Source organism: Moschus berezovskii, chromosome 2 (assembly GCF_049115385.1).
Source record: "Moschus berezovskii isolate FMDL1 chromosome 2, NW_MosBer_1.0, whole genome shotgun sequence".
Classification (NCBI taxonomy): domain Eukaryota; kingdom Metazoa; phylum Chordata; class Mammalia; order Artiodactyla; family Moschidae; genus Moschus; species Moschus berezovskii.
In genome coordinates, this window is record NC_142461.1 from 15,268,930 (window position 1) to 15,288,939 (window position 20,010).

At 41.2% G+C, this 20,010-nt stretch overlaps 1 protein-coding gene across 1 annotated transcript in view; it reads right to left on the reverse strand.

Moving 5' to 3' along the window:
- Nucleotides 1-20,010, reverse strand: part of YARS1 (tyrosyl-tRNA synthetase 1) — a 30,900-nt gene that overhangs the window by 8,717 nt on the left and 2,173 nt on the right. Inside the window, exons 2-7 of the mRNA XM_055398335.2 lie at nt 17,380-17,526; nt 17,076-17,251; nt 10,027-10,156; nt 7,593-7,673; nt 2,206-2,298; nt 165-300 (exon numbers count right to left, since the gene is read on the reverse strand). Coding sequence (XP_055254310.1) covers nt 165-300; nt 2,206-2,298; nt 7,593-7,673; nt 10,027-10,156; nt 17,076-17,251; nt 17,380-17,526 — 763 coding nt within the window. The remainder of the gene's footprint in view (nt 1-164; nt 301-2,205; nt 2,299-7,592; nt 7,674-10,026; nt 10,157-17,075; nt 17,252-17,379; nt 17,527-20,010) is intronic.

Sequence of the window (20,010 nt, forward strand, 5' to 3'; positions counted from 1 at the left end):
CAATGATATCCCCACTTCAATCACACATTAACGTATGAGAAATCAGAGCAGAGAATCAGAGAAGCCAGTCTCTGGAGGAAGACTGTGATAAGCCACAGGTATGACCCAGCACTGGTTTTGCTATTTCAGCCTAAACTCGGAGAAGAAAACAGGGGGTATCTTACCAGACTTGAGGGGAAAGAGGACATGTCTGATGAAGGCCAGAACGCCGTTGTTCTCCACGTTCCCTGGCTCACAGAAGGCCTTCTTCAGTTTCTTCTTTACATCCTCTTTCCGGTCAAGCAGATCAATCTTGGACTCCTAGAAGCCAGGGAGGAGAGGAGGACCTCTTGTGGTTGAAAATGACAATATGCTCAACTCATCTGTATTTTAATTTTTTGGACAAAGATGTAAACATTAAATGACTTTAATAAGAGCAGAATTAATTGGAGTCAAGGACCACTCACAATACTACATAAAAATATTTTAATTTTTCTCTGTTCTTCCCAGGCCTTGTTTGTAGCATACGGAATCATCGCAAATTTGTATCTGGAGAATAAATGTCCTTGGGACTATATCGTAAGTACCTCCAAGTGGCTACCTAGTCTTCACTTGTAGATTTTATGTTGTATTATATTCCTAATTTTTAGTGACAATATAATTTAGCAATTTCTAAACTGTCCGATTGGCTCTCATCTTTACAAACTATATACAATGCTATGATGAACCTCTTTGCAGAGGTCCTCTTGCCTTCTCTAGGATTACTTCCTTAAGCTACCAAACACTGCTGGGCCCCAAACTGTTTTCTGACAGGCACACACCAAGCGACACTGCCATCCGCCATGTGTGGGGAGACGTTTCCCAGCAATCACCAACACCAGGTATTATTTAGAGCCTTTGTCCTTTATAGGGCAATAGGCTTTGTTTCTTATTTTGGAGTGAGTGAGCTCATGCTCATTTGTGTCCAGTGGTTACCAAGTTCAGTCAACATATGACTGGACGTGAATCACCTGGGGTGCTTAAAATCACATAAACTACTGGGCTCCACCCAAAGCTAATAAATCAAAATTTCTTGGGGTTCACCCAGGCATTTGCATTTTTAAAAGCTCTCCATGTGGTTCCGATGCAGTCACGTTTTGGAACTGATGCTGGTGCTATTTCTAGGATGAAGACATGGTAAACGTGACCAAATAGGATAATCTAGAAATAAGACTTAAAGAACTAGACAAATGTCCAAAAATGACTTCAATTCGAATCAACTAGTAGGCTGTGAAAGAAAATAAGATTCCTGAGTTGTTCCCCAGAACCACTTTATCAGTGCGCCCAACGCAGGGGGCGCTGGATTCAATCCCTGGTCAGGGAACTAGATCCCACATGCTGCAACTGAGAGTTTGCAAGCTGTAACAAAGATCAAAGATCCCGTGTGCTGTAAGACCTGGCACTGCCAAATAAATAAATAATAATTTTAAAAAAAGAATAAGGACAGGGCCTTACTCTGCACACACCCTCTCTCTTTTATAAAAGTTCCCTAGGTGATTCTAAAGATCAGCCATGTTTGTGAACCTAGAACCAAAACTTCCACATCTTTGGGTACTACCAATTCTTCTATTCTGTGCCCTTAGTGATCAGAACAAAAGTGTATCTTCCCCAAGCAGGACTTTTAAATGTTAAGACATCATATTTATCAAAATCATCACATTAAATACCACCGTAAGAATCAAAGTGCTAACTAGCATCAGCAAGGACCTACTGCATAGCACAGGCAACTCTTCCCAATATTCCGTAATAACTTACGTGGGAAAAAAATCTGAAAAAGAATGGGCATATATATATAACTAATCACTTCGCTATATACCTGAAACACAACTCTGTGAATCAATTATACTCTAAAATAAATTAAAAACTAAATAAAGTATATGATACTTGTTGAAATTCAACTGTGGCCTCCTCATTAATAAGGCTGAACCTTGTCATAGTTGTATGGCTGAAGAAACTACTTTTGCTTGTACTTCCTATTAGTAGCAGTAAAACTTAAAAAATTATAATTGGATTCCAACAGGACTGCTTCAATACTCAAGAACCACTGGAATTAACTGGATAACTTAAGATTCCTTCTAGCTTAAATATTTGTGCGTTTTAGTTAGCCAGGTTACTTTTCTTTCTAGTCCTCAATTTCTTCATCTTTTGCTAAAGATTTCTCAACTCAAGTCACAGCTCGTAACCTACCTCTTCTGAAGAGCTCATTTTGCTGCCAGTTAATCCTGGAACCATAGGATTCATCAGATGGACTCGTTTTGAGTAACCAAGTGCAGGGAGGTACTAAGGAGTTAGAAAGAAACACACAAAAGCAGATGTTAGTATAAATTCCTCCTCAGTGCCCCAATCTCATCTAACTTGGCCTTTCACTTAACAGTTTGATATATGCCTTCCAATCTTTTTTCTACTGAAAATATAACTTTTCAATGGTGATGATAATATGAACAAAGCTTTTTTCCCCTATTGTCTATTAGTATTACATCACGAACCTATTGGACTTACTCTACCCACCATAAACAACTCTATTAGATAGCAAGCAGTTCACTTTCACACACTGGAGAAGGAAATGGCAGCCCACTCCAGTGTTCTTGCCTGGAGAGTCCCAGGGATGGTGGAGTCTGGTGGGCTGCTGTCTATGGGGTCGCACAGAGTCGGACACGACTGAAACGACTTAGCAGCAGCAGCAGTGTAGGGCCACAAATCTGCACAGCAGGGAAGCTAGGTGACCCTATACCCACCCTGGCTTTCTCCCTGAGGACATTTCTGTTTTCAAACTGAGTGCTAAGAAAAAGAGACAAAGCAGAGAGCAGCAGTCTTGACTAAGCAGAGGAGACAGAGGATGTAAGGAGGCTAAGGATTTGGAAAGGGTTCAAGTGAACAGGCCCTCCAAAAATCCCAAAGTGCGCCAATGCTTTCTTTTTTTTAAATTTTTATTTATTTATTTTTGACTGTAGTGGGTCTTTGTCACTGCATGCAGGCTTTCTCTAGTTGCAACAAGTGGGGGCTACTTTTTGTTGCAATGCAAGGGGTTCTCATTGTGGTGGCTTCTCTTGTTGTGGAGCACAAGCTCTAGGTACATGGGCTTCAGTAGTTGCCGGGCATGGGCTCAGGGGTTGTGGCACACAGACTTAGTTGCTCCATGGCATGTGGAACCTTCCCGGACCAGGGATCAAACCAGTGTCCCTTGCGTTGCAAGACAGATTCTTAACCACTGGACCACCAGGGATGCCCCTCCATTGCTTTCTTAATTGAATCACAACTGTGCCAGAATTTGGAGAGACATAGGGAAGCCCAGAAGAGAATAGGCTCTGGGAGGTTGGAGACTTGATCAAATTTTAGGGGCTGCACAGTGCTGGGGAGGCAGAAGTTGAAGTTTAGGTTCAATCAAAGCACAGAGGGCTTTGTGAATACCCTGAGGTTTCATTTTAGTTTGAGACCCCAGAAAGGCCACATCCTAAGATAAGGTTTACCTCACAGGAGTAAGAGCAAACTGAAATAGACCTATTCTGCTGCTGCTGCTGCTGCTAAGTCACTTCAGTCGTGTCCGACTCTGTGTGACCCCATAGATGGAAGCCCACCAGGCTTCCCCGTCCCGGGGATTCTCCAGGCAAGAACACTGGAGTGGGTTGCCATTTCCTTCTCCAATGTGTGAAAGTGAAAAGTGAAAGTGAAGTTGCTCAGTCGTGTCCGACCCTTAGCGAGCCTAAAATCCACCCTTGACAGGATCAAGGTGGTGGGTCAGTAAAACACAGCACTCTGTATACATAATCCAGAGCAACCACAGCATATTTATGGTGTCCCTGATACAATAAAAAGGTACAAGAAATGGGAAGCAGAAAAAAAGTGACTGACAGACAAGAGGAAACAGTCAATAGAAGTAGACACAGAAACAATCCAGATACTAGAATAAGCAGATCAGGATGTCAGAATAACTATTATTGGTGTGTTAAAAGAAATAAAGGAAAAGATGAGTGAAATGGATAAAAGATGGAGAAATATAAAAGAGAACTGGCGTCTATTAAAAAAAAATCAAACAAATGGAAGTTCTAAAATGGCACAGTACAATACTGGATGGATTTGACAAAAGACAGGATTAATGAACATGGAAGAAAAGTCAACAGATAATACCCAAGTAAAACACAGAGGAACAAAGAAGGGGATACGAGTTCAGAGTTTGATCTCTGGATGGAGAACCAAGGTCCCACATGCCCCGGGGCATAACTACTGAGCCCACCTGCCACAACAAAGATCCACATGTTTAAACTAAGACCCAGTGTGCATGTGTGCATGATTAGTCACTTCAGTCATGTTTAACTCTTTGCAACCCTATGGACTGTAGCCTACCAGGCTCCTCCCTCAGTCCATGGGATTCTCCAGGCGGGAGTACTAAAGTGGGCTGCCATGCCCTCCTCCAGGTAAACTTCCTGACCCAGGGATCAAACCTGCATCTTCTGTATTACAGGCAGTTTCTTTACTGCTGAGCCACCAGGGAAGCCCTTAAGACCCAATACAGCCAAATAAATAAATATTCTTTAAAAACTTACCAAACAAACAAAAAAAGACAGTAAAAAAAAAAAAAGATGTTCTCAGATAAAAAGAAAGCTGTAAGAACTCCTTACTGAGAGACCTGCACTGCAGACACAAAATACAAAGGAGTCTTCAGGCTGCAGGAAACTGATCTCGGGTGGAAGCACAAAACCAAACGAAGGAATCATTAGTATCAGAAAGGGTGGTTGTTGCTGTTTAGTCGCCAAGTCATGTCTGACTTTCAAGACCCCAAGGACTGTAGCCCATCACGTTCCTCTGTTCATGGGACTTCCCAGGCAAGGATACTGAAGAGGGTCGCCATTTCCTTCTCCAGGGGAATCATCCTGACCCGGGGATCAAACCAGTGTCTCCTGCATTGGCAGGTGGGTTCTTTACCTGGCTAAGCCACCAGGGAAGCCCATCTGGAAGGGTAAGTGGTGGTAAGTATACATGAAAATCAACTGCTTAGAAAACCATTATAAATAGGTCTTTGGGATTTAAAATATACGTAAAACTAAAATATATGACAAAAGCACAAAGGGCAGGAGGGCGTTAAATAAGGTAAAACTGTTGCAGGTTCTTGCATTGTTGGGAAGGGGTAAAAACATCCAACTCTAATGAATTACAAGGACATGTAACCTCTAGGACAGGGCTGGACAAAACTTTTCTGTAAAAGGTCAGATAGTAAATATTTTAGGCTTGCTGGGTGATATACAGTCTCTACTGCATATCTTTTTTCATTTTTTTTTACAACCCTTCAAAAAATACAAAAACCATTCTTAGAGCTTCTAAGTCATACAAAAACAGGCCATCAGCTGTATCTCTGTTAGAATAATAAAAGGTTCGATTAAAAAGTAAGCCAACTATACTTCATAAAATATATATTAAGAAAAAAAGTCAAAAAGAAAAAAATATTCTTAGAGAAAATATATTTGAATATATATATACACACACGCATATATCTATTTTTTACATGGCTGACTTCTAACAATATGCTAATTTATTTTGTGTGTGTATATATATATGCATGCTGCTGCTGCTGCTGCTGCTAAGTCGCTTAAGTTGTGTCCAACTCTCTGCGACCCCATAGACAGCAGCCTACCAGGCTCCCCCGTCCCTGGGATTCTCCAGGCAAGAACACTGGAGTGGGGTGCCATTTCCTTCTCCAATATATGCATGCTATGCTGTGCTAAGTCGCTTCAGTTGTGTCTGACTCTGTGACTCCATGGCCTGCCATGCCCTCCTCCAGGGGACCTTCTACATATATACATATATAATTTCTTTACATGGATAAGACTTCTTGCTGTTTCTGTGGTAAGTGCCTTGCATATTTACATGTACTAGTTGCTATAACACTGCTTTGTTTTGTATTTTGCTAAAATTAAAACCCTTTTTTCTTCTTTAAAAAAAAATTTAAGAGATAAAATGGAATAGAAAATACCTCAATAATAGTAAAAACCTTACATTGTAAACATTTCCCCATTTATTAAACATATCCAAAAACCATTAAAAAATGTTATATAGGGACTTCCTTGGTGGTCCAGCGGCTGAGACAGTATACTCCCAACTCAGGAGACCCAGGTTCAATCCCTAGTCAGGGAACTAGACATCACAAGCTACAGCTAAGACCCAGCGCAGTCAAATAAATAAATAAATAAAACATTTTTTAAATGTTATATTATATCCCACTGGAGGATTTATCTTAATGTATTCAACCAATCCCTTGCATTGAGCCCTAATTTATTTCTAAGCTGTGCTCTAAATCGTGGTGTGTGTGCTCGGTCGTGTCCGACTCTTTCCAACCTCATGGACTATAGCTCACCAAGCTCCTTTGTCCATGGAATTGTCTAGGCAAGAATACTGGAGTGGGCTTTAAATTGATAACATGATAAATACTTCCATACAGAACTCAAGTTGCACTTTTATTTTTTTAATTAAAAAAAATTTTAGAATTCTGGCCACTCGGCATGGCTTGCATGAGCTCAGTTCCCCAACCAGGGATTAAACCTGGGCCCCAGAGGTGGAAGTGCCAAATCCTAACCACTGCGGAACTCCCAGGCTACACATCCCCCCTTCCCCACTCCAACCAAGTTGCACTTTAAAAATTATTTCCTGAGGACCCATTTGTGTCATTATTATTAGGAAAAAACACAGAAACATTTTAGAGGCATCAAATCACCCACCAGGAATTCACATTTTCATTGGCAGTATTTTCTCTACTCCCTTGCCAACACGAGGTTTTGAGAAGCTTTCAAAAATACCAACCACTTTTCAAAAGCCCTTTTCAACTTATTCAAGTTATTTCCCAGAAAAGAACTCTTAGGGGTTTATGCTGATTTCCTCTTCTAAACCCTGTTAAACCTCATTTCAGAGAGGAGTGGTTTATGTAAGATTCAGAGAAATATGGACCAAATGCTCTGGGAAAGAACAGTAGTTCTATCTGGTGCCTTTCCCTGGAAACTGAGCTATTAGGCAAGAAGCAAAAAAAAAAAGGGGGGGGATGTATAAAAGAAGAAAATCCAACAGGTCTGACGGCAGCTTCTTGGTGGCAGCAAGAGTACAGGGTTTTTAGTCAGACAGACCTGAATGCTAGTTCCTGCTCAGTCACTAACTGTGTGATACTGGACAGCTTTTTAATTCTCTATGCTTAGTTTTCTTATCTGCAAAATAAGGAGAATAATACCTACTGTACCATATGATTGTTGGGACTGGTACATTCAAGAAACTATAATGTAGACTTCTCTGGTGTTCCAGTGGTTAAGAATCTGCCTTCCAATGCGGCAGATGTGGGTTTGATCCCTAATTGGGGAACCAAGATCCCACATGCTGAAGGGCAAATAAGCCTATGAGATGCAACCATTGAGCCCATGTGCCACAACTAGAGAGTCCACATGCTCTGGAGAATGCACACTGCAACGAAGATCCCACAAGCTACAACTAAGACCTGACCCAGATGAAAACATAAAACAAAACAAAGAGAAACAAAGAAAGAAACTCTAACGTATACCTCTACGACTCAAAAGAAAAAAGATAAGAAAGAGGACGCTAACCTTCTCTGCAAAGGTGAAAATCTTTCTCTGATCAACACCTCCAAACTGGGCATCCACTTTCAAATATTCTTCATCCAAGGCCTGCGGGAAGAAACACACAAGCATGAGCTCCTACTGTATTTCTTCTACATGGGTCTAAGAAATCAGAAACTTTTGAAAACCATTAGAATTTTCAAAAGTAAACCAGGAAGCAAATAAGCAGCACTCAGTCTTCCTGCTGGCTTCCAGAGGTGGACACACATTTTCTGAGTGCCTGTTGTGAACTCCACTCCACATGGATACTACAGGGTAAAAAAATAAGAAGAGTCTCTGCTCTCAGGAAGCTCATGATCCTGTAGGGAAGGGAAGGAAAGGAAAAAGACAAAACTCTACTCACATCAAAGGTACCCAATTAATAAGGCAGCCTGCGACAAGTGTCAAATAACTGGCATTAAGAAGCAAGTGCTGTGAGAGCTCAGAAAGAAGGGGCAAGACTGAATTAGTAAATAAACAGTTACTATCACTTATTACATGCCAGGCCTAGTGCCAACCCTGCGGATGTGAATCAGACCCAGACCCATATTCTGCCTTCATGAAGTCAATTAACTATCTGAGGAGAAAGACACATAAACAGGTCATTTCAATACAGCATGTCAAAGGCTAACTTACATGTTCATTTAAGGAACATGCTAACATGAAGAAATGATTATCTCTACCTGTTCAGCCTGGTGGCAGTGAAGGCTTCCTAGAATCAGACTGTGGGCTGAGATTGGTTCTGAAGAACATATTGCTGTTTTTCACCATGGAGAGGAAACAGAATGTGAGAAGGCACACGGGTGTGAAATATTTAGGGAAACTATGACTGAGTCAGTCTGAAAAAGCATAAACTCCAAGGGATGTGGGAAGTGGTGAGTGATGAGGTTAGAAAAGTTGGTCAGGACACTGAACGTCATGTGAGGCTACCTAGCATCATCCTGGCCACTGAATGATTTTAAGGAGGGAAGAACCACAATTCACATACTGCAGAAAATCACACCAGCGAGACGGCAGAGTGCAGAGTTGTAGCCTGAGGGCTGGAGACAAAGACAACAGCTACAAAGCTGCTGTGAGAGTCCAGGTAAGAAATAACAATGAACGAAGTTGGTGAGGGGGCTTTCCTTGTGGCTCAGCTGGTAAAGAATCCGCCTGCAATGCGGGAGACCTCGGTTCGATCCCTGGGTTGGGAAGATCCCCTGGAGAAGGGAAAGGCTATCTACTTCAGTATTCTGGCCTGGAGAATTCCATGGACTGTATAGTCCATGGAGTCACAAAGAGTCAGACACGACACAGCGACTTTCACTTTCCCTTTCAAGTTGGTGGGGATGTACAGCAAAAATGAATTCAAGAGACTTTTAACAAGGAGGATTAATAAAATTTAGTTTCTGATTGGATGTGGGGGGAAGAGGAATGAGAGGAAGAGAAAGGTAAGCAAACAGGACGCAGAACAGCACTGTCTAATAGAACTTTCGGTGAGGGTGAATATGTTCCACACCTGTGCAGTCCAACAGGTTAGCCTCCAGCCACATGTGGCTTGTGAGCAACCTGAAATATAGCCAGTAGGACTGGAAAACTAAAATTTTAATTATTTCAGTAGCCACATATGACTATGAGAAGAGGCTATCATAATGGACAGTACAGATCTAGAGTTCCTGACCAAGAGAAACTTGATTTTCTTTTCTTTCAAGTTAAAAAAAAAGAATTATTATTTTTAAAATTTTAATGTATTTCATTAAAGTTTAGTTGATTTACAATGTATGTTAGTTTCTGACATATAGCAAAGTGATTCAGTTTTATGTATTTATACATATATTCTTTCTCAGATTCTTTTCCATTATAGTTTATCACTAGATATTGAATATAGTTTCCTGGGCTATAGAGTGGGACCTTGTTTATTTTATATACAGTAGTTTGTATGACTTGATTTTCTTATATCAAACATTAGAGAAATACACAAGGGAAAAGAAAAGTCTATTGACATTTTCACCCCATCTTCCTGAGCTAATAATAACCCGTATCAAAAGATTGGTTTGAATTTTCCCATGCTTTCTCCATGCTCATACAAAAATGCATACACATGAAACATGACGTGTTTGTTTTGCTTAACAGGAAATAGGATCATGCCTAAAATTTATTTTCACTCATCACTCTGAAATTAATGTTCTTCAATTAAGGGATTATGACTACTGTAAAGAAGCTATGTGAGATGAAAAGTGTTTTTAAAGGACAGAGAGGTAGGGGAAGAAGTCAAAGAGTGGTCCAGAAGTCTGGGGGAGGGGCTGTGGCGGGAAGGAAGGCCTCCGGCAAGGTGAAGGAACAGCCAGGACATTGGTCTAACTGGGGTTGAGAGAGAGGTTTGTGACTAGTAGTTAGAATCAGAGCAGAAAAGGTCACAGGTGACTCCATCCCTCCCACATACCTGCAGCCCCGGGTACAGCAGGCCACTCAGCAGAGGGTGCTCCACCTGCTTGACCACCTCGGCTCCAGCTTTTTTGGCATCGTGCTGTGTGACCACAGAAGAGAGGCGGTAGACATCCAGCGTGTACTCTCTGAGAGGAGGCAAGAGGAGACAGCTCTAAGATGGGGTCCCGGACTCAATGTAACCCTAAAAGTGTGCTGTTAATTCACTCTCCTGATCTTAAGACATTCAGAAAGAATCAGTTCAGTTCAGTGGCTCAGTTGTGTCTGCCTCTTTGCGACCCCACGGACTGCAGCACACCAGGCTTCCTTGTCCTTCAACTCCCGGAGCTTGCTCAAACTCAAGTCCATCGAGTTGGTGATGCCACCCAACCATCTCTTCCTGCTACTTTCTAAATGTAAGAAGTCCATCCTCTCCTGAAAATACGATTTAATTTTTATATTTTTCCTTTTTAAAAATGGATTTAAATTAATCTTTAATCTTTCTCTTTGCTTAACTCCTAAAATAGGGCTTCTCTGCCATTCCCCTCTACTTCCTTCTTCTGGATGCCTATTAAATAAACAAGAATTTCTCAGTCTATCATCATGTCTTTTTTTTTTTTTAACTTAAATACATGTAAGGAATAGTAAACAATATTATGACTAGATTACCCATCACTAGTTTAAGAAAAGGGACCTAGGGAATTCCTTGGTGATCCAGTGGTTAAGACTCCACACTTCCACTGCAGAGGGTTTGGGTTTGATCCCTGGTTGAGGAACTTAGATCCCGCATGTATAGCCAAAAAAAAAAAAAAGAATTACTTCTAAGGCTCCTGTGCACTGCTCCACAACCCCACGTCTTTCTTCTCCAAAGTAACCATTAGCCTGCACTTTTGTATTTCTGTCCTGTTTTATAGAATGTTTGTATCTCTAAACAATATGCTATAAATATTCTTATATATGTATCCTAGTACATATGTGCAAGTTCCTTTACATTGGCTTAGGAGTAGAACTTCTGTATGACAAGGGATTTGCATCTTGAACTTCAGTTCAAGATAATGTCAAACTATTTTCCAAAATGGCTTTTAATCATTTTATTACTTAATATTCTCATTATTTAAAGTTTTGCCATTAAAATATTATTTATTTATATTAAAAAATTACTTATTTCTTGTTGCACCGGGCCTTCGTTGCTGCTTGTGGGCTTTCTCTAGTGGACCACAGGCTGCTCATTGTAGTGGTTTTTCTTGTTGCAGCTTGAGGGCTCTAGGGTGCTTGGGTTTCAGTACTTGTGGCTCAAGGGCCCTAGAGTGTGCAGGCTCAGGAGTTACGGTGCACAGGCTTAGATGCCCCGAGGCATGTAGAATCTTCCCTATCTCCATGCTATATAAGTGACCAAGGACTTGGCATCTAGAAAACACAAGGAACTTTATAAAAAAAAGTGAAAAAAAAATGGGCCTAGACACTTGATTGACAGAAAAGGAAATACAAATGGCTAACAAAAACTTGAAAATAATTTTTTTCAATAAATATTTTCAGATATTTTGCCCTTGCACTTGAATGGTAGTTTGTGTAGGTACAGATTTTTAGGTTGGAGATTCCCTTCCTTCAGAATTTTAAAGGCTCTGTTTCATCACCTTTTAGTTTTCAGCATTACTTTGGAGAAGTCCAGAACCATTATGATTGTTGTTATTTTGTATGTGAGTTTTGTTCTTTTGGAAATTTGCATATACTTTTTTGTTGAGAGTCCCTTGGACTGCAAGGAGATCCAACCAGTTCATTCTAAAGGAGATCAGTCCTGGATGTTCATTGGAAAGACTGATGCTAAAGCTGAAACTCCAATACTGTGGCCACCTCATGTGACGAGTTGACTCACTGGAAAAGACTCTGATGCTGGGAGGGATTGGGGGCAGGAGGAGAAGGGGACGACAGAGAATGAGATGGCTGGATGGCATCACCGACTCGACAGACATGAGTTTGAGTGAACTCCGAGAGTTGGTGATGGACAGGGAGGTCTGGCGTGCTGTGATTCATGGGGTCGCAAACAGTCGGACACGACTGAGTGACTGAACTTCCTTACTTTTTGTTCTAAGTGCTTTAAAATTTTAAAATAATGCACTTCAGTGTAGGTTTATTTTCATTCATTGTATTGGCATTCAATGAGCCCTTTCAGTCTGGAAATTCATGTCCTTTGAGAATGAGATGGCTGGATGGCATCACCGACTCTGTGGACATGAGTTTGAGTGAACTCCGGGAGTTGGTGATGGACAGGGAGGCCTGGCGTGCTGTGATTCATGGGGTCGCAGCGACTGAACCGAACTGAACTGAACATATTTCATCGACGACTTCCTTCCCTCTCTTTTTTTCGTTTTTCTGGAACACTTACTACTATTGTGCCTCTCGGCCTAGTACTCTAGTTTTACCTTTTCCTTTTTTCCCACTGTGGTCTGTGAGGCCACAAAAACTACAATTCAAGGAGTTTCCTCAAGGTACACGTAGTCTTCAGTGTTCCTCTTATCATCTTTTATAGATTTTAAGACATATTTATTTAAACATTTAGCATCTCTGAAACCTAGATGACTATTAAAAATTAAGGCACATTAATCAGCAGTATTTAAAAAAACATCTTAGATTAACTGAAATACAAATCTCTTTGTACTTCCACCTTTACTTGGTTTCCGGCCACTGAGTATTCTTGATCAATTTGTCAATTGATTTATTTGAACACTTGTGTTCATTGCTCAGCTGTGTCTGACTCTTTGCAACCCCATGGACTGACTGTCCATGGAATTCTCTAGGCAAGAATACCGGAGTTGGGGCTTCCCAGGTGGTGCTAGTGGTAAAGAACCTGCCTGCTAAAGCAGGAGACTTGGGTTTGATCCCTGGGTTTGGAAGATCCCCTGGAGAAGGAAATGGCAAAATGTTCCAGTATTCTTGCCTGGAGAATCCCGTGGATGGAGGAGCCTGGCAGGCTACAGTCCATGGGGTTGCAAACAGTCGAACACGACTGAAGTGACTTTGCACACACACATGCATGCATGCCTACTGTTACCAGATTAAACTGTGATTAAAAAAAAATACTGGGTAGCCATTCCCTTTTCCAGGGGATCTTCCCAACCCAGGGATTGAATCCAGGTCTCCTGCCTTGCAGGCAGATTCTTCACTGTCTGAGCCACTAGGGAAGCCCATATTTGAGCATTTACAAGGCTTAAAAAATATCTTATCCAGCATTTAAAAAAACACTTTTCAGCAGGAAGGTTGATCAGAGTACCTAGTCTGTCAGATTGCTGCAAACAAAAGTTCTTATCCATAACTTAATCATGCTTAAAGCTTTTTTGAGCATCTGAGCTGCATTCTAGGTGAATTTCCTAGTACAGGCAGACCTCATTTTACTGCACTTCACTTTATTGTGCCTCAGATACTGTATTTGTTAAAAATTGCAGGGTTTCTTCTGTGGCAACTTTTCTGCGCATGAAGCAAGTCTATTGGTGCCATTTTTCCAACAGTGTTTGTTCCTTTCATGTCTGTCGCATTTTGGTTAACTCTTGCACTATTTCAAACTTCTTCATTATTGTCACACATGATCTTTCATGTTACAGGCATACCCTGGGGATACTGTGGGTTCAGTTCCAGATGACCACAAGGAAATTAATATTGCAATAAAGTAAGTCACATAAAGTTTTGGTTCCCTAGTGCATATTCAAGTTATATTTATACTATGCTGCATTCTATTAAGTGTGCAATAGCATAATGTCTAAAAACTGTACATACCTGAAAAAAAATGTCCATGCCTTAATAAATACATGCTAAAAAATGCTAACCATCATCTGAGCCTTCATCAAACTATAATTTTTTTGCAACAGTAACATCAACAGTGGTTTTGCTAACTTCAGACTTCATGAGGTTTAACAGAAAAGAAGCCATAACATTAAAGTGCAAGGTGAAGAAGCAGGTGCTGATACAGAAGCTGCAGCAAGTCATCTAGAAGATCTAGATAAGAAAATTAATGAAGGTGGCTCCATCAAACAACAGGTTTTCAGTGTAGACGAAACATCTTATATTAGAAGAAGATGCCATCTAGGACTTTCACAGCTAGCTAGTGCCAGACTGCAAAGCTTCGAGGACAAGCTGACTGTCTTGTTAGGGGGAATACAGCAAGCAACTTTACACTGAAGCTAATGCTCATTCATTTCAAAAATCCAAGGCCCTTAAGAATTATGTTAAATCTATTTTGCCTGTGCTGTATAAATGGAACAACAAAGCCTGGATGAAAGCACATCTGTTTACAACACGGTTTACTGAATATTTTAAGCCCACACCATCCTCATGGCAGAAAGCGAAGAGGAACTAAAGAGCTTCTTGATGAAGGTGAAAAGGAGAGTGAAACACCTGGCTTAAAACTCAACATTCAAAAAACCAAGATCATGGCATCCGGTCCCACCATTTCATGGCAAATGGGGAAATAACGATGGACTTTATTTTCCTGGGCTCCAAAATCACTGCAGATGGTGACTGCAGCCATGAAATTTAAAAGACGCTTGCTCCTTGGAAGAAAAGCTATGGCAAACCTAGGCAGCATATTAAAAAGCACAGACATTATTTTGTAGACAAAGGTCTGTATGGTCAAAGCCATGGTTTTTCCAATAGTCATGTATGGATGTGAGAGTTGGACCATAAAGAAGGCTGAGCTCTGAAGAATTGAGGCTTTTGAACTGTGGTGTTGGAGAAGACTCTTCAGAGTCCCTTGGACTGCAAGGAGATCAAACTAGTCCATCCTAAAGGAAATCAGTCCTGAATACTCATTGGAAGGACTGATGCTGAAGCTGAAGCTCCATTCTTTGGCCACCTGATGTGAAGAGCTGACTCACTGGAACAGACCCTGACACTAGGAGAGACTGAGGCAGGAGAAGGGGACGACAGAAGACGAGATGGTTGGATGGCATCACTGACTCAATGGACATGAGTTTGAGCAAGGTCTGGGAGATGGTGAAGGACAGGGAAGCCTGGCGTGCTGAGTCCGTGGGGTCACAAACAGCGGGACACAACTGAGCGACTTAACAACAACAACTCAGAAAAAGATTGTTTTCAAAACGTTACTGCTCACTGACAATGCATCTGGTCACCAAAGAGCTCTGATGGAGGTGTACAATGAGATGGATGTTATTTTCATGCCTGCTAACACAATATCCATTCTGCAGCCTGTGGCTCAAAAAGTAATTTCAACATTAAAGTCTCATAATTTTAGAAATGCAACAAAATTTGTCATTCATAGCAAGTGGGCAAAATATCAACATTACAAGGATTTGGAAGAAATTGCTTCCAATTTTCACAGGTGGAAGTGAAGAGTTCAAAACTTTAGTGAAGGAAGTTAACTGTAGATATAATGGAAAGAGCAAGAGAACTAGAATTAGAAGTGGAGCCCAAAGTGCTGCAATCTCATGATAAAACTTAAACTGAGGAGGAGTTGCTTCTTATGAATGAGCACAGAAAGTGGATTCTTGAGATAGAAACTACTCCTGGTGGAGATGCAATGGAGACTGTTGAAAAGACAACCAAAGATTTAGAATATTATATCAACTTAGTTGATAAAGCAGTGGCAGGGTTCGAGAGGACAAATTCCGACTTTGAAAGAAGTTTTACTGTGGGTAAGATGCTATCACAAGGCGTCACAAATTATAGAGAAATTGTTTGTGAAAGAGTTAATTGATGCGACAAACTCTGTTGTTGTCTTAAGAAATTGCCACAGTCACCCCAACCTTTGGCAACCACCACCCTGATCGGCTGCCAGCCGTCAACACTGAGGAGAGACCCTCCACCAGCAAAAAAATTATGACTCCCCAAGGGCTCAGATGATGGTGAGCATTTTTTAACAACACGGTTTTTGTAAATTAAGGCACACACACTGCTTTTTTAGACATAATGCTATTGCACACTTAACAGACTATAGTACTGCATAAACATAACTTTTATTTATTATTTTTGTCCACACTTAGTTGTAGCATGCAGAACTTCCCTGACCAGGGATCGAACCCATGCCCCCTGTAGTGGAAGCAGGGAATCTTAACCACTGGACCACCAGGGAAGTCCAACACATATTTTCACGTATTTTTATATGCACTAGGAAATCAAAATATTCATGCGACTCACTTTATTGTGACATTCCCTTTATTGAGGTGATCTAGAACCAAATCTGCAATATCTCTGAGGTATACGCTTTATTTAAAACTCTAAATGTCCAACAATGGGGAATATAAAGAAATTATATTAGATGAAATAAAAATCAACTTGTAAGCAAGAGATCTGAGTTCACATCATGGCCCTTACACTTACTAGCTGCATGAACTTGGGAAAGTTAAGTCTGAATCCATTTCCTTATTTGTGAAATAGGATAGAACAATGCTTACCTTTTAAAAAGTTGGTCTAAGGGTTTAAATGTAAAAGTGACCATTATAGAGATACATGGCTTATTTGAAAGATTAAAAAAATAATGTGGAGACTATGAGGCAGTGAGGATTACTTAGGAAACTGGAAGCTAAAAAATTAGGGCACAGGGACTTTCCTGGTGGTCCAGTGGCTGAGACTCCGTAATCCCAATGGAGAGGCCTGGGTTCGATCCCTGATCGGGGAACTAAATCAGAATGCCAACAACTAAAGATCCTGCATGCTGCAACTAAAACCTGGCAGAGCCTAATAAACAATTTTTTTTTAATTAGAGCAAAAAATTATATGAATGCTGATGCTACAAATATGATTTTTTTTTCACATTTATTACTACTTGCTGAGTCTGGAAGGAGAAAGGGAGGCTCCCACTTTCCCATATGTGTATGTGAGGTCTACAAGGCCAAGCACTTTGTTGTGGTGACTTTCATATTCCCAGCAAACAGTACGGTACCTAGGCATTTACTAGTCAGTAGATTGATAGATGAATTAAAAGGACAAAGTGTATACAATTTTTAATGGTTCTTAATAAGGAGAGCCCAACACCTTCGAATCCAAATTTAGAGTGCCTTGACTCCCCAGGTCTGTAACTAGCTAGAAGCACCAGACCTGTGAGGAAGGTGGAGCACTTACTTGCTGAGCTGGTAATCAGTGCCTTTGATGAACTTGAGCTTCTCCAAGGGCACCCCAATGCTCTCCAGCATTGCCTTGATCACATTCTCATAATAGCTGGTTCGAAGTTCTAGAAGTTCCCACGGAGCCTTCATGTTATCCAGGTATGCATGCAGGTCCGCAAACAGAATTGTTACCTGGACAGAAAAGATAAAGGGGTCATCAAAATGTGAATTTGTTCGAGTACCTCCAAACAAGTAAGAGTAAGTCTCTCTTTTGGCCACTGCTCAAGGGCAACTGCTTGGTTTATAATATTAGTTCTTACCTCACATCCTGCTTTCAGGAAGTCTGCGATCTTAGACATGGGCACAAAGTAAGCCACATGTGGCTTGCCTGTAGTAGCTGTCCCCCAGTAAACTTTAAGTTCCCGCTCCTTCAGTATCTCCTTCAGCTTCTCTTCCCCGAGAACCTCCTGTAGTGGAAGCAGAAGAGATGCTTTAATGGCAGTGTCCCACCTCACTCAACCAATAACCTCAGATATGCAGATTATACCACCCTAATGGCAGAAGGCAAAGAGGAACTAAAGAACCTCTTGATGAAGATGAAAGAGAGTGAAAAAGCTGGCTTAAAACTCAACATTCAAAAAATGAAGATCATGGCATCCGGTCCCACTGCTTCATGGCAAATAGATGGGGGGAAAAATGGAAAGTGACAGACTTTGTTTTCTTGGGCTCCAAAATCACTGCAGTGACTGCAGCCATGAAATTAAAAGATGTTCCTTGGAAGAAAAGCTATGACAAACCTAGACAGCGTATTAAAAAGCAGAGACATCACTTTGCTGACATAGTCAAAGCTATGGCTTTTCCAGCAGTCATATACAAACATGAAAGTCAGTCCATAAAGAAGGCTGAGTGCCGAAGAATTGAGGCTTTCAAACTGTGGTGCTGAAGACTCTTCAGAGTCCCTTGTACAGCAATGAGATACAGTCAATCCTAAAGGAAATCAATCCTGAGTATTCATTGGAAGGACTGACACTGAAACTCCAATCCTTTGCCACCTGATTCAAAGAGCCAATTCCTGGAAAAGACCCTGATGCTGGGAAAGATTGAGGGCAGCAGGAGAAAGGGGAGACAGAGGAGGAGATAGCTGGATGGCATCACTGACTCAAAGGACATGACTTTGAGCAAACTCTGGCAGATAGTGAAGACAGGGAAGCCTGGCATGCTGCAGTCTATGGGGTCCCAAAGAGTCACACACAACTGAGTAACTGAATACCACCACCTGCTCATCCTTTACCCTGTGACAAGGAAAACAAAGGTACGTTTCACTGAGAGTCCAGACTCAGAGCCAGCAGGGAGGTCTAGCCAGGCTCTCAATGATGAGTGAGAACCAAGGAAGCTGGTGATGTTGCTAGTACCACTCCGGCGTAATGACAGTGACTTTAGGGGGATGGAGACTGTCCCTAACTGTATCTTCCCCTCCAACTACCTTCAGCTCATGCTCCTTCCTTTCACAGCCAGTTTCTTGAAAGGTGTCTCTTCTTCTCTCCAATCCTTATCTCCCATTCCAGTCTGAATTCCACACAGCATCACACAACTGAAAATGCTCTTGCTAAGATCATAGATGGCCTCCAAGTTGCTAAATTGAATGAATACTTTTTAGTCCTCACTTCATAGAAATCTCTTTTGGTTTCCTGTATTTTACTCTTAGTTTTTCTCCTACTTCTCTGGCTTCTGTCTTTCAGATTTCTTTGCAGCTATTTGTCTTCCTAATTATTTAAATGCTAGCAATCCTTGGGGCCTATCTCTTTTTACTCTACATTCTCCGTAACTGATCCTCTTCAGTTGCTTCAATTACTACTTATGAGCTATGCTGTGTGCTGTGCTTAGTCGCTCAGTCCTGTCCGACTCTCTGTCACCCCGAGGACTGTAGCCCGTCAAGCTCCTCTGTCCACAAGGATTCTCCAGGCAAGAATACTGGAATGGGTTGCCATGCCCTCCTCCAGGGGAATCTTCCCAACCCAGGGATTGAACCCAGGTCTCCCTAGTAACTACCAAATCTCCTGCTCACACCTGTATAGAACATGTACTTGTTATCAACCCAGTTAATTCAATCACATGTTCAAAATTAAACTCATGCTTTCACCTTTCTCCTTCACTCCCCAGGCATCTTTTTCACTTACAGTTTACTCCCTTAGTGCAGTAAATGGTACTGAATTGCAAACGTTAACTTTGAAACAGCTTTTAAGTCGTCCTACTTCTTTCCACCTTTACACAACCAACATAATCTTGGCCATCATTAGATCACACCACGATAACTGTAATAGATTCTTAACAGGTCTCCCAAATCTACTCCTGTTTTCTTCAATCCACATCGCAAAAGGAAGCCAGAGAGGTCTTCAGAACAAAATTCGATTAACTCATTTGCTTAAATACTTAATTTAATAATTTCCTTTGCCCTAAGACAATATTAGAAAAATCCTAATAGGCTAGTGAAAGTCACTCAGTTGTGTCTGACTATTTGCGACCCCATGGGCTACACAGTCCATGGAATTCTCCAGGTCAGAATACTGGAGTGGTTAGCCTTTCCCTTCTCCGGGGGATCTTCCCAACTCAGGGATTGAACCCAGGTCTCCTGCATTGCAGGCGGATTCTTTACCTGCTGAGCCACAAGGGAAGCCCAATAGGCTAGTATGCTGCGACAAGAGATTTTAGTGTTTCTTCAGGTGATGGTTTGGGGAAACTATTGGAAGCCATGAAATACAAAAAAATTGTTTATGGTGGTTTGAGTATCTATTAGCAGGACTTGTTAAAATCGTATGTTCCAAGCCTGTTGGAGGCTGATCCTGCAACCTTCAAGCCCCTGACTATGTGGACACTTGGAGTTTTTACTACTTAAGGAAAGGTCATATCACTTAACCTTTAAAACCTGAGTAAATCAATGCTACTAGCTTTGA